At 45.0% G+C, this 15,288-nt stretch overlaps 1 protein-coding gene across 1 annotated transcript; it reads right to left on the bottom strand.

Moving 5' to 3' along the window:
* Window positions 1-1,218: 1,218 nt before the first annotated feature.
* LOC130370909 (elongation of very long chain fatty acids protein 6-like) lies at window positions 1,219-14,254 on the bottom strand. The gene is made up of 4 exons (XM_056576460.1): window positions 13,856-14,254; window positions 10,665-10,796; window positions 7,302-7,453; window positions 1,219-5,291 (listed from the first exon to the last, which is right to left on the bottom strand). Exons 1-4 carry the CDS (start codon window positions 13,954-13,956, stop codon window positions 4,837-4,839), a joined length of 840 nt encoding a protein of 279 aa, XP_056432435.1. The 5' UTR covers window positions 13,957-14,254; the 3' UTR covers window positions 1,219-4,836.
* Window positions 14,255-15,288: the final 1,034 nt, after the last annotated feature.

Below are 15,288 nucleotides of genomic sequence, written 5' to 3'. Positions count from 1 at the left end.
AGAAATTTGGACCAAGCAATATCCGAAAAATGTGACGGAAAGGGATATCCCTAAATCGGTAGTAGTCACTCTCTCTATATCTTCTAACTCCCGCCCTCTCTCTCCCTCTCACCAATAACGCTAATTTGGGACAGCTTTTTCTAGGCGGTCCGTCGTGGAATGAGAACGCCTTGGGAATGAGGTTAATTTTAACCCAAAATGAATTGCATATTTTATGCGTTCAAACGTAACAAAATATAGCGCGTGCATGTGCGTGTTTGGGACAAAGAAAGAAAGAGATACAAAAAACATTGTCACTGATCACTTCAGTTGTAGATTATACTCGTTTTAAATCCGTTTAAAGTGATTGAAGGGAAGCTACGTTAGTACTTGACTGGTCTTATTCCTGGAAAAGGGGTTTCCCAACAATTGTCCAGTGTGCGAATGTTGGTTCTTTCTGGTCTATCCTCAACGATCTCGTTTCCTCTCAAGGGAGAGCGAGAGAGAGGGGTTGATCGCTCTCACGTGGCAGCGCGTGTGCATCTCGGGCCGCCCGCGCCAGCTTCTCGCGGCCCCACCACAGCTGCAATCAATTAGGAGTGGACAGTTTGGCGGGAGAAAAATAATGACGGCTTTCCCACTATTCTCCCGTTACGTGACGGTGACGTCACTGCCACGTCGTCTACACAAATTGGGAAGTAGCGTTGTCTCGTTCAACTTGAACCGTTCTTCGTTGTACTTTTGCCGCATGGTGGCGACACATGACCTCGTTGCTTTAATTGTATTATTACATTAGGCCTTGGTGGTGCTCTTCTGCTCTGTTGCCTCTATGTCCTAGCCAATTTAAAGAACTTTAAGAACTATACATTAAATAAACCTTTTGCTTTTTTCATTGTTCATAGATTTGTAATAGGCTACTTCATGAAGTTCCAAACTTCAGACAGACCAAACTTTGGGATTAAACGCATCCCCAAGGCATCCATCACTCTCTAAAAGCCTTAAAACTGAGGTCATCAGTCTTTTTATTGTCAGGTGTCATGATCGGGGTTATTGGTGTACACAAGGTCCGCAACACACCATCCTAAACCCTAGGTTAATACTCCCAAGCCAGGTCAAAGACCTCAGCAGCCTAAAGCAGGGTTTGAACCCAGTTGATACCTGGTTCACAACAGGTTCACACTGATTACTATCTCCATTGGCTGTCGATCAACGACACTGAAACAAAGAACACTTAATTGAAGAACCAAGACACAAAAACATTAGTCTTGTATTTTATTTTTTTTGCAAATCACAACATTCAGTTATGACATTTAAACATCAAAGCCCTTGAAACCGATTTTCCCTTATTTTGTGGTTGTGTGAAAGAAATGAACATTTGTGTTGAACCAAGAGTTTAACCTCACTCAAAGGTTTGTGTTCCATATTGGACATTTCAATATTGAATGAGAACCTATGGGTGAAGTTAAACTTATAGTTAAAGTTAGTAAGCCTACTGCTGATAAACAGCAACACCTATAAGTTTGGCAATTTTAATCAAATCGTAATTATAATACCATTTGAATATTCACAGATGTTCAAGCAAGTGCTGCATGTACAACAGTTTAAAATGACCCATTGTCTATGAAGGCATAAGAGACATTGCATTGCAATTGACAAGTTAATAGCATTTAAAACTAAACTAGCGAATGTCACTGATACTGAAGCAAAAATATAGCACACAGTCACAAAAATATATGTAAGTAAGGGCAAAGTAGTACTGTGAACCCCTGTTGAGTTTTCCCTCTCGATATAAAAAAGAGACAGTGAGAGAAGCTGAGAAGAGAAGCTGTCAGTCCACATAAACTCCCGGATCCTGGAGTAACTACCAACGCCCCATCTCCAGCTCCTCTGGACCCCTGCTTAGGACAAGTTCAACACGGGGAAAAGCATACCGCTTAGCGTCCCCTTGTGGTGGTAATCGTCGGTGTAATCTGACACCACCGGTTTTACTTACTTAAAATGCCATTACTTGTTGAATCTATGCGTGTATTTGTACTCTGTCTCCATGTTTCAACACTTTGAGGTTAAACTGAATCAAAGTGAAATTAACAAAACTGATTTGATTTTTTCTTCACTGTATGGGGAGGAATGTGGGCTGACATGTGCCACATGCTTAGAGCTTCCTGCAACCTGGTACACTTGATAAGTCAAGTTTTTTGCTTCTTAATTCTCTGCAGGTAATTACACAAGCCCTAAGAGTTGTGCCAGCAGCACAAGATCAGCCGATAGTGCAGAGGCCTATTCCTAGTGTGTGCAAGACGATCCGTAAAACGTACTACACACACGGGCCGCCACATTTGGGTGAGAGGATTGTAGAAGGCTACAGGCTACGGCGGACTCTATTCTGACACGCGTTTCAACTTGGTCGCCTGTATCTATTTTCAGAGGCAAAACGGTGTAGAAAGCAGTTCATCAGTGGAAATGCTTGGCTGGATATCGATTGGAGGATGGGAGGATTTGCGAAAAGAAAAGACAAAATATGGTGGAGGATAAGCAAACACTTTTTTTTTTACCTTGCGTTTACCGTGGACCTTGAAACTGATGGAGAAGCACACTTTAAGAAAATAAATAGATATTATTTACAATTGAGTTAATTTTGTTCATTCCAGTTGCTCTTTTCCATTACACGCCCACTTGTCCCTTCTCTGTTTAGTAACCGGTCGAGTACAGAAACTACAGATATCAATAAAACATCCTTTCAGTTAATGTTTCCATGTCACCGTTTTTATTGGCCATGTTTTATTACAAACATGTACAAACACCATTGAGTGCTTATTTTGGGTTATGTGTTTTTAAAGGCCCTTAGAGGAGTTGTTAATTTGCTATGCAATTATAAGTCAGATTAAACATTTCCAGAATCATTTCAAAACAAGGACAAATGGCTTTTTCCCCCTGAAAACTTAGTTACTCACAGCATGAAGCAAAATTAACAAACTAAAACATGAATAAAGACCGGCAGCTACTAGCCTACGATGTGGTTAAACCGTGGTTTTCACTATTTGCCATGTCAACACATATCACGTAAAACGCAATATGTATTCAGGGAAATGTAATCTAAATGTACTTAGCAAAAACATAAACTCCTCTTAGTCCCTTTAAAGCGCCCAAGAAGGATCATGCATATGACAAAGAAGGCCAAAGGTGTAGAGATGTACGGGCGCGGGCTATGCGGGCTGTACATAACGGCCAGGTCGTCTTGGTCTCCCCATTCAACAGGCCGACACATGTCGATGACACCTACGTGATTTCCAAAGTTCACATGAGTCGCAGGCGTTCAGGGGAACAAGGACGTGAACACGTGTTCGTTCGGGGAGGCGGGGGCGAGGCGGGAGGTTGTAAATGAAGGACTACGCAGGTGTCTGTCCTCATGGTCCAGAGAAAGGTAAACATTTCACAATTCACAACAGATGAAAAAGTACAAAGGTGAGCGGGAGTTCAGTATTTATGGTGCTTCCCCTGACCACGTGTCATGGTAAGGGACGACGTCAACGCCACTCGGTCATTGCCAGGCCGGCTCTGAGCAGACTGAAGAGTTTCATTACACCTAGTGCCAATCTGAATCCATTCAATTAACTTTACATATATATAGTATTGATACAGAACATAAGTGCATTGCTGATTGAACATTTCTACGTATCTCACATGTTTGACACGTGTGTCTAAAGAGAAGCACCAAAACCAGTGCTTCTCCTTGCTCTGTATTTCAGAGCATTTCAGCCCAGGAGGACTCAAGTGCCATTTTAAGATGGGGCCCCTCTCTGTGAATGCCATCATTTAAGGATCAGAGCATTCAGATCAGTTGCCTACTAGCTTAACAGCATGGGCTTTAAGCCTAATAGCATGCAGAATGCAAACTATTGTTGTCATGTTCACTATCTTGTCATAATGCCATTTACCGAAACCCTAATCAATGTCTATCAGCATGTTTCAAATCCCTTTTTCCAATTCAATTTTCTTTAAAAAAAAGTATCACTAAATAGTGTCACTCATTTGGTGGATGATATTTTAAGCATCTATCAAGCGTTGCAATGTCTGAAATGACAACAGTAAAGAAACAAGGTTCCCTCATTCGACTCTTTCGGATCACCTTGTCATTACAGTGTTTCACAGAAGTGTCCGATTGGAATGACATTCTCAGCAAGTTTTTCAATAACTCAGAGATTTCTCGTACACACCAGCTACGGTGATGGAATGTCTTTTAAAGTGAAAAACACTAAAAGGATCGGACGGAGGTTATAGTTAAGGGCCTATGAAACCGCTTTGCCCGCAAGGCTCCAACACTCTAGTGTTCGGAGAAACAATTACCGTTATGTGTCAGTACCATGTTAGTCATACACAAACATGTTCTCGTATATTAGCTTCCCTTATCGTTTCGGTACTTTTGTCGCTTCGGGGGGGGGGGGGGAGGGGGGGGACCTGTTACAGTGTGCCCACCTTGAAACAGTTCCCTGGTCCACAGGTTGCTATCATAATAACGACCGACTTCCGCAACACGGGTTGAAATCCTCCTAAAAGCTCAAGCGTACCCTACAGGGGCTTTCAATTGGTCAAGTATTAAAAAAAAAGAAAAGAAAAGAAAGTGAAAACAACATACACAATTAAGACGTGGACCCCGCAACCAGCAAAGTAGTTGTGACTCACACACACTCATGGCACAACACTGTAGGTCACGATTCCCCCACCCCCCTCCCCCCACCCGTTTATGGCACACTCTTAAACGACTGACCATGTAAAATACAGAGTCTCCCCTCCCCGCCGGCCCAACCCCCAACCCGACGCTCCCCACACGGGGCAACCCCGGCTTGCCCCCCTTGCTCCTTACTCGGCCTTGATCCCCTTCTTCTCGCCCGCGGCGGCGGCGGCGGCGGCGGCGCTGCCCCTGAGGTAGCTGTTGTAGAAGAAGGAGGCGAAGAGCACCAGGTAGCTGAGGTACATGAGTGAGCCCCAGGCCACGTTGTCCACCTGGGTGGGGCAGCGCACCTCGTGCATCCAGCGGTACACCAGCCCCAGCACGGCCAGGCCCATGGCCATCTGCAGGATCTGCGTGGTGGTGATGAGGATGGCCAGGGGTCGCGGCACGCGCAGGCCGGCCGCCCGCGCGGCGTAGTAGGTGTACATGAGCGAGTGCACGCCGTAGTTCATGGTCATGAACCAGCCGCCGCCGGCCACCTGGTCCTTGTAGGAGTACCAGGAGTAGAGCAGCACCGTGATGTGGTGGTACCAGTGGAGGAAGATGAGGCGCTGCTTGCGGAGCACGATGAACACCGTGTCACCTGGGCGGGGGAGGGGGGGGGGGGAGAGAGGAGGGGTGAGACGTGAACTCTGTGATACCAGGGGGAGAGGGGAGGGGGGAGGAGGGGTGAGACGTGAACACTGTGGCGCCAGGGGGAGAGAGGAGGGGGGAGGAGGGGTGAGACGTGAACACTGTGATGGCAGGGGGAGAGAGGAGGGGGGAGGAGGTTAGGGACGTGAACGCGTGATGTCTAGGGGGGGGGGGGGGGGGAGGTGGAGGAGGAGCAGGGGGGAGGGGGGGGAGGGGTGAACGCCCTGTCAGCTGGAGAGAGAGGAGGAGGAGGGGAGAGGGGGTGAGACAGGACCACCTTGTCACGTGGAGAGAGAGGAGGAGCAGGGGTGAAGGGGTGAGGGGTGAGACCCGAACGCTCTGTCACATGGCGAAAGAGGCGGGACCTTCAAGGCGTGTTAGCCAATGGGGAAAGCTGTGCGGAAGTTGAACAGAGGGGAGGGGCCATGCGCGTGACATCATGCGGAGCAGCGGGTCAAAGCTGAAATAATATCAACTTTGACCTGGAGCCACATGACGTAACAAATATATTGATTTGCGGTACAGTCCAAAAAGCCAGAATGTTTTAAGTCCTATCTGATTTAGTAGGTGAGACCATAGCACCGGATCCAACCGCGTCTCAGGTGACTGCACCTTAAGGGTGCACACAGATCCACACACATATACTTGCACACACACACACACACACACACACACACACACACACACACACACACACACACACACACACACACACACACACACACACACACACACACACACACACACACACACACACACACACACACACACACACACACACACACACACACTCACACACACACAACGGACCCATCTTGCAGGGATTATGGTAAATTGATCCGGAGTCCTTCACTTGAAGAACATGGGTATCAATGCTGGGCTAATTAAATATTAAACACTGTATTAAATAACGCCTCATCCCTCGCCCACCACCAATCCAGCAGCATACACCCCCACCCCAATGCTAATAAAGGCAACAGGCTGTACACAGAACTCCTCAGGCTGGGAGGGCACGGGGGCTTTGCTGCTGATCAATACCCTGTATGTGATGCAATGTAAATGCACTAGAGAGTGCTCTTGGAGAGATGTGTGTGTGCGTGTGTGTGTGTGTGTGTGTGTGTGTGTGTGTGTGTGTGTGTGTGTGTGTGTGTGTGTGTGTGTGTGTGTGTGTGTGTGTGTGTGTGTGTGTGTGTGTGTGTGTGTGTGTGTGTGTGTGTGTGTGTGCGTGCGTGCGTGCGTGCGTGCGTGCGTGCGTGCGTGCGTGCGTGCGTGTGTGTGTGTGTGTGTGTGTGTGTGTGTGTGTGTGTGTGTGTGTGTGTGTGTGAAATCAACCCGCCCAGCCAAGGTTATCGCGCTCCGTGCGTCTGGCTGGGCCTTCTACCTTACTCAGGTTAAGTGCCGGTGGCTGTGCGGTGTGTGTGATCAGTAGCTCCACGTGACATCACGGTCCAGCAACCATGGGTCTGAGAATAACTTATTCATCTCTCCTAACCCCCCCCCGGCTCTCCCAATAAGTAACTTTTCAAACTAATGAATTGAGTCTGAAAACAGCGTTTAACGTAATTTTTTTGGTTTTACTTCGATCATCGTTATTTCTTCTTGCCAATTATGTTGCTTGATCCCCTTTTATAAATAATAAAACTGTAAAACTTCAGGGTTTTTCTTGCGGCTGTAAACCAAATTGCTCCTCGGGGCTAATAAAGGAATCTGAATCTGAATCTGAATCTGAATAATAATAATAAAATGTATTTTCAGAATTTTTCCATGGTCCACACAGAAGATGGACCCAAGAGACCGTTACATCATCAACGTAGCCCTGTCTAACCTTGGTCACTGTGTGGTGCCATCGCATCCCTTTCCCCTTCCTGATGGGTTTTCCCTTCCTGGTACCCTCCTGTGAATCTCTCAGTCTAGCGGACAGCAGGGCCGACCGGAGGGGAGGGAAGGGAGGACGCCTTACCCAGCTCAGGGGCCTTGCTCAGGACGAAGGCGTAGGCCCAGAACTTGGAGACGGGTGCGCTGTAGAAGCTGGTGTCACACACCGACTGCTTGAATCCACTTGTGGTGAGCACGTACATCATGTACCAACCGGTCCGCACTGCCCCGATGATGCTAGTGGAGTCAAAGGTAAAACACACACCACACACACACACACACACACACACACACACACACACACACACACACACACACACACACACACACACACACACACACACACACACACACACACACACACACACACAAACACACACACACACACACACAAGTGCAAACGCACACACACACATGCACGCATACAAACATTGCATGTTAGCAATTCATTTTCCAAACAGCCCCTCACCAAAGTTTCACATACCCCTTGACCCAGATATATTTTTTTTATTGCCCCCAGTATGTACTTATATTCAGTGTACACAAGGTTGTGAAAGGAATTGATAAAGCGAGGGATGAGGAGGGGAACTGGGGGATCCTTATAAGGGATGATAAGGGATGGTAGGTTAATGGATGACTGGGGGAAAGGTTTGCAACCAATACAAGGCAAACAAAGTTCTGCTTAAAGACAATGAAAAAATAAAAGTATAGAAGTTGGCTTATGTTGAGGCAATCTTGGAGCTGATCGCAGGAATCACAGAGAGAGGCTATAGAAACTGTTTACTGAAGATGGAAAAGCAGGTGTTCTGCAGACCAACTCGACTTTTGCATTACTTTGTTAAAGTGTTGCACATTCCTCAACAGTAAGAGTTGCATTTGCATTTCCTACACACTTCCACTAAACTAAACTGATATACAATCAGTCTGCAGCATACAAAACAGATAACATGCAAATACACGCAATGTTTGGCTAGTTTTGCATTCAGAGATGGCTGCAGGATGAGTTCAGTGCAATCACAGACAGATTTCCCAGTGTGCAGAGATACAAAGGTTCCAGTATTGTCGGACCTAAGCGTTTCAAAGACGAACTTGGAGAACAATGCACAGTACTTCTCTGTTCTTCCCATGCCACCCTCCCATTGCGTATCTCTTTCAATCGACGTACAAACCCAATGGCCACACCACGCTCCATCGTTAAGCCTCCGCGACATGTTCATGCATACTGTATGTGCACCCAGTCCCATTACAGGAGGTAAGTATCATGTCGGTAACCTTACCCCCTTTGGGAAGCATATTGGGCACAACAGTACGATTTTTGCAAGTTGCTTTATATTGGGAAAAAACAAAAGCACACAGTCATATTTATTTTGGTTACATAATGCCATCTCTTCACTCTATGAACAATAGGGATCGTATAGGAGTGTATGCTGACCGTGGCAACAACAGACGCTACAAAATGGATTGCTAGGTCAGAAGGAGAACTCAAGCAACAATTTACAATGGCTGAATTTCAACCGTCTTTGGCATATCGGCTCCAACGCCTTTGTACAGATAGTACTCAAATATCAGTGTACAGACAAAGAGAGAGAGAGAGAGAGAGAGAGAGAGAGAGAGAGAGAGAGAGAGGGAGAGGGAGAGGGAGAGGGAGAGGGAGAGGGAGAGGGAGAGAGAGAGGGAGAGGGAGAGAGAGAGAGAGAGAGAGAGAGAGAGAGAGAGAGAGGGAGGGAGAGGGAGAGGGAGAGAGAGAGAGAGAGAGAGAGAGAGAGAGAGAGAGAGAGAGAGAGAGAGAGAGAGAGAGAGAGAGAGGGAGAGGGAGAGGGAGAGAGAGGGAGAGAGAGAGAGAGAGAGAGAGAGAGAGAGAGAGAGAGAGAGAGAGAGAGAAACCGCAGGCTCAGAGGGTTTGAAGGCGGGAAACACTATGAAGGAAATGTGTTGCTGTGAAAACATCAGCTCTGCACCAGGCACCAGTGTGTATATGCAGCTGTATTGATGTGGAATTGGGTTCTCAGGCATAAGCCCTGTCGTAGTGACTATAAGAAGTATCAGAGGTAGCAGCAATAGCTTTCTCTGATTTGTGTTATCTCGATTGTTCACATAAGCAGAGTACTATTTACTGTATTAGTATATTATAGGAATTATAATATATATACTATATATATATGTATATTGTAAATATGGCATCATTAAGTGAAACAGATGGATTATATAATTAACGACGGTATGACTTTAATCTATGTGGCATCGTAAACTGATACAAATAGATTGTATCAGTAATTACATTATGACTGAAATCTATGCTGCATCATAATGTGATACAGATAGATTGGATCAGTAGTTACGTTATGACTTTAATCTAGCTTGTAGCAGCTAATGGCCACCATATAAAGGTTGGCCGTTTGATTTCACTGCACTAATTGCGCTTAACTCCATTCTGTCGAGAAGAGGATCTTGTGTGTTAAGCCACTCAACAAAACTACTCGTTAAATCTGCAGTATTAATTGACATATATTGCAACATCTTACATAATGCCACCAGGCAAAGAGGTTTTATCTCGGCCATTTTAAAGCATGCTTGCTGTAATTGTCTTGTAACCTCCCAATATGGAAGCATCTAGAAAGCGTTAACGCTTGCATCCTTGGTTGGAGCAATCGGTAGACACACACACACACACGCACACGCACACGCACAGGCACACACACACACACACACACACACACACACACACACACACACACACACACACACACACACACACACACACACACACACACACACACAAACACACCTATTGTTTTAAGGGGATACATTGTGTTGCATTGTATAACAACAGTTAAGACAGTAAATAGTATACATAAAACACAAACACAACAATGGACTTCAACTGTAGTGGCAACCCTCCAACCCCACCCTGAATACTACAGACGCTTATTATGTTGGAGAACACAGCATCTCGCCATGTCTGTGTACATAACACATAACACATGATCAGAATGCAGACTGATTTCTGGCTTTGACTGTGCAAAGACATTCTCACAAGTATACTAGTTATGAGCCCTTATGACTGTTGACAATCGTTTAATTGCCTCGTCTTATTTTGGCCCTTCAGTTGTTAAGTTTGTCATCCCAAGTCGTTTTTTGTTGTTGTCATGTTTGAAGGTACAACGGCTATAAAGAACTCTCCTCTCTCTTTATGTTAAACAAAGGTTGCCTTTTTCAGAATGCTTTGCATGCGACAGCTCAGGTGTCTGATCCCACATATCTAGCGGTCAAGTTGCATTCAAGCCTACACAAAAGCCACAACAATCATGTTCTAAGAGAGAGCTACAGCACAAACCTGAAGAACACATGGTCAGATTCCATATGTTTTTGCATGCAATGTAATTTTTTTTGTATTTGGGGTATTTGGAAACGTAGCAGCAGCTGTTCCTTCTCTGTGGCCCCGGCTCACCTGAAGATGGCCAGGCTCAGCGACCAGAGCACCAGGGGCTTGCGGAGGTTGAGTTTGGGCCGCTCTCTCATGAAGTGCTGGCCTCCGAATATGAGTGCAGCATACAGGCCGCAGAACATGAAAGACTTGCTCCTGGAGACGACAAAACACAACCACACAATTGTCATGAGCAAAGGAGAGAGCATTGTGCCATGCGACCAGCACATGGAATAGAAAATAATAGAATAGTAGTCAGACAGCCCCCCGGTCTACCGTCTCAGGTATAGTAAAAAGAGTAGGTGTTGCCTATTCAGTGTGAGGTGTGAGGAATGTAGGGATATACCCAGGAAACATTCCATGCGGCTGAAGGTCAGGAGGTCATATGGGACCTATGTATCACGTTATGGCAATGCACCAAGCGGGTGTAGCTAGGGGGAATGTACAGAAACACTAGGGAGATTTGTATAGACTTCAGGTGCTCAGGTTCACATGGTATTACACATTCTTAATAATAGCTGTTAATAAGACGTAATAAATCAGATAGTGAATCCACGTAATGCCGTTGGTTTCTATGCAACACTGTTAGATAGGCTGACTTTCACAGGGATAACTTTGCAGGCTGTAAAACGTGACCATCCCTGCACTGCCTTTTGTTTGAGGCCGAAAGACGCATATAAGGGACCAGCAACAGCAATGGAACATCTACACCGTCACCTAAACCTACATCAGATCACATTGGGTGGATTGATCTGGGGTTGAAGACGTGTGCAGCTTGGGGAGTCAAGGGCGCCCCTCAACAAACACATGGCGCTCAGCAATACGAAAGTAAAAATGCATGGATCCCATTCATAACTACAGAATAGCTTTTCCAACCTGTTCTGTGTGATCGGGGCCTAGGGCAGCTGCACAACTGGAGAGTGCAGACGAGGCCCCTACCTATATGATCAAACACGACAAACAAGAGCATGCATGCGCCTCCGAGCATTGCATTGAGACACCTTTGTACAATTTAAACTCTTTCTGGCGGTATGGTACATATACTGTATGTATATATTTTTCTAAAAATATATAATAATTAATAATATAGTTAGAACAATAACAGCTACACTAATACAAGTTATACTCTGTATTCAAACTACTCAATAATTATTTTATATTTATAGCATAGGGGAATTGTGATTGCTTCATCATGACGCATCGAGTCCAACCCAGGATGTACTGAACTTTACTGTGTTGCAAGATCCCCATAACCCATTTTTTTAGTATTTGTCATGGAGGATCACCAAGTCTGGCCTACTGCTGCTTAGCCACTCAGAAAGCTGAGCTGGTCAAGTTAGGCCATTAGGAGACAGACTCACCCTAGACACGATGATGTAATGATTGGGAGGCATACTCCCAGGCTAGCCAGGAGGGTTCACGGAACATAAAGTTCAACGCCATGGCTTTTTTGCCAGGGATTTTTTTTTGTAATAATTAATGATTGTGTGTTTGTTTGTTTACTGTCTGCAGGGGCTATGTCAGTGTGTGTGTGTGTGTGTGTGTGTGTGTGTGTGTGTGTGTGTGTGTGTGTGTGTGTGTGTGTGTGTGTGTGTGTGTGTGTGTGTGTGTGTGTGTGTGTGTGTCTGTGTGTGTACTGTATCCCTGTTCATGTGCTCCTACATGTTATGTGGGGAAGTTTGGTCCACTATTGGACTAATCCAGATGTGCAGAATTCGTATTAATCTCAATAGATGTACATCTTGCAGCTTGACCCAGTTCAGGCTCCACAGGACATGCTGTTGTAGGGCCTGAACCTTGTGGCGCCTGCCATTACTTGTTTAATCTGATACCCTGCAACGTCTCTGTATTAAGGATCAGGTCAGGGGCCATTAATATGGTCCACAAACCACATTAAAGGCCAATTCAATCAAACATCATGCTAACTGGGTCGTGCTAAATAGCGCTGTCTCTCCCTTGCCCCATCGTTCACAAATAAATAAAACAAAGACATAGAGAGCGAGAGGGAGAGTGCGAGGGAGGGAGAGGGAGAGGGAGCAGTGGACAAATGGCCCCAGACAGCGCTAGCAAAAGAGCAGGCTGTACATCTATCCAGTTTCTGTACATTATCAATTATGAATTCCTGAAGGGATGATTCTAGAGGGGCTCCTCCTATTATGTAAACCGTGGTGTGCTGTTGCTTGGTTGTTTAATTAGTTGTATGTCCACCCCTTTTCGTTGGTTGCCATAGGCCTGTAATGTACACAGAAAGGAAGTGATAGCATTGTGTGGGCTTTTCTTAGCCAAATAATACTGGGGAAAGAAGATAAACAGTGGCAGGTGATAAAGCTGTGAAAGGTTACTACTCCGTAGAGGTACAAACATGTTATTTATCATCTCTGATTGCTTATGATGATTTCTCATGCTGTTGTTAAAAATGTTTAACCATTGGCTTGAAACATGACTCACTTGCAAGATTGTGTGTGCCTTTGCAAAGAGCATTATATAGATTTGGCTAATGAGGAGAAGCAGTGCTGAAGCAGATCTATTCATCAATGCCAAGGATGCGATTGTGTCAAATACCGGCAAGCAGTGTCTGCAGTTTTGCTTGTCAGTCTTGTGGGTTAGAGAGTCAGGTTTACACATAAACACGTCTCTATTTCTTTCTCTCTCACACAGACAGACACAGACACAGACACAGACACACACACACACAGACACACACACACACACACACACACACACACACACACACACACACACACACACACACACACACACACACACACACACACACACACAATCACCATATACTGCCATATACTAGTTGGGGAAACAATAAGCCTACAGCTACAATTACAAATACAGCCTAGGGTCAACACTTTAAAGGCGAACACTAAAGTGATCAATGATATTGCCTGCAAAGGTGATAAGTAGCAGTGTGGATTCGTAGGCTATTTTCGTTAGTTAATGATGAGCTGTGAGGTTGAAGTTAATTTAGTCGTACCATGCATCCTCAAGGGCACGAGTAGAAGCAATAAATAACAATGTTACAACTTAAATGATTATGAACACGTTACACTAACATTAATAAACGAGATGGGGGCGGGTGTAATAGCCCTGTCGCGCCGATAAACGCTCACGCATGGCGCACAGCTCTGACAGGACCAGTCTGCCCAGGGCTATCTATTTGCCGGCTACGGCAATAAAATAGTTCCATCACAGATCCGACTCACCAGTTTTCCTGCATCCATTCCAATGCTTCTCTTTCATCGAAACGCCTTTCAAAATCGTACTCTTCTAGCGGAGAGCCGCTCGCAGACTCGTTCATTTTCATAACGATGTCAGTGTCTCTTCCGCCAAACTCGGGCCCTGCGCTCTCCAACGATTTGCTGGTGATAAAATAACGCCAACAAGCCGCCGAACCTCTGTTTGTGAGGCTGCTTTGCACGAATTTGGATCTGTGGCCTTTCCCTATTGGCAAGGCTGGCTAACACGACTAATATCGACCAATAAATGATATCAAAAGATGCGCTGCACTTCCCTGCTGTCAGTCTATCGCACGCTAGGGAGGCAGAGGGCGAGCACTTTCATTCTCTTCCTCAGCGTTGAGACGCGCGCACCGAGTGATGGAGGCTGCGGGGGAGGAGTTTCCATGTGACGCTGGATTGCGTGGGGCTCTGACCATCCCATGCTCTATCCTCGTGTATTGACTCGTGTATTAAGTCTGAAGTATACGGCCAATGTGTTAAATTAGCTCCACGGTGTCCTTGTATGACTTATGCACGCAATACTCGTTCAACTTTGTCTTATATTTTTGCTATTTGTCACAGCGTCGATTCATCTGAGGGCTGAACATTAATTTGGCCTTCATATTTAAGAGGCGTGAGTAAAAGTGTTTTTTAATCAGGAAAACATGGCATCGTTTCTAAACTATAAAAAATGTCTGCCTCAGCCGATTTACGTTGGACTGATGCAAATCGATGAATCAAAAATAGAATAGCACCATCTAGTGGACAAAACGTTGAGGTGTCAGAAAATAGGCTTTTCAAAAAGTGTGGCTGTGAAATACCGAGAGGACAAAACTGCTCACACCTATAGTCTTGTTCATACTATACACACACACACACACACACACACACACACACACACACACACACACACACACACACACACACACACACACACACACACACACACACACACACACACACACACACACACACACACACACACACACACACACAAATAAAACCATCTGTTTGTCCTAGAAACAGCACCAGGTCCCAACTGACCTCCAACTCTTGATTTAGATCTGATATCAAGTGGGACATAAAATTATACTTTACTTTTCAGCATTTCTAGTCAAGGAAAAAAGTATTACTTGTGTAAAATAAATAAATAATTATTATGTAAATGTTTATAATATGTTTATTATATATATATATATATATATATATATATATATATATATGTATATATATATATATATATATAGTCAAGGAAAAACATTGGTCCATGCTCGACAAAGCTATCTGAATGTAATAAACGATAATAATTTATAAGGTGTATATTTTAAACACTAGCCTATACTTGGCACACGATAGTGTACCGTGACAACAGTGACCACTCAGTTCCTTCTCTCCCTCCATCAGGCTCAGGAGAGGAG

This window comes from Gadus chalcogrammus, chromosome 18, assembly GCF_026213295.1.
Source record: "Gadus chalcogrammus isolate NIFS_2021 chromosome 18, NIFS_Gcha_1.0, whole genome shotgun sequence".
In the NCBI taxonomy this organism is placed as follows: Eukaryota; Metazoa; Chordata; class Actinopteri; order Gadiformes; family Gadidae; genus Gadus; species Gadus chalcogrammus.
This window is presented reverse-complemented; position numbering and strand designations above follow the sequence as displayed.

What these genes read in the sequence shown, in the direction of transcription:
- LOC130370909 (XM_056576460.1), bottom strand. Translation starts at nt 13,956, where the DNA reads ATGAAAATGAACGAGTCTGCGAGCGGCTCTCCGCTAGAAGAGTACGAT. An exon ending in GAATGGATGCAGGAAAACTG is followed by an intron (nt 10,797 to 13,855) that starts GTGAGTCGGATC and finishes TGTCGTCTCCAG; the next exon opens with GAGCAAGTCTTTCATGTTCT. An exon ending in CTGAGCCTGGCCATCTTCAG is followed by an intron (nt 7,454 to 10,664) that starts GTGAGCCGGGGC and finishes TGACTCCACTAG; the next exon opens with CATCATCGGGGCAGTGCGGA.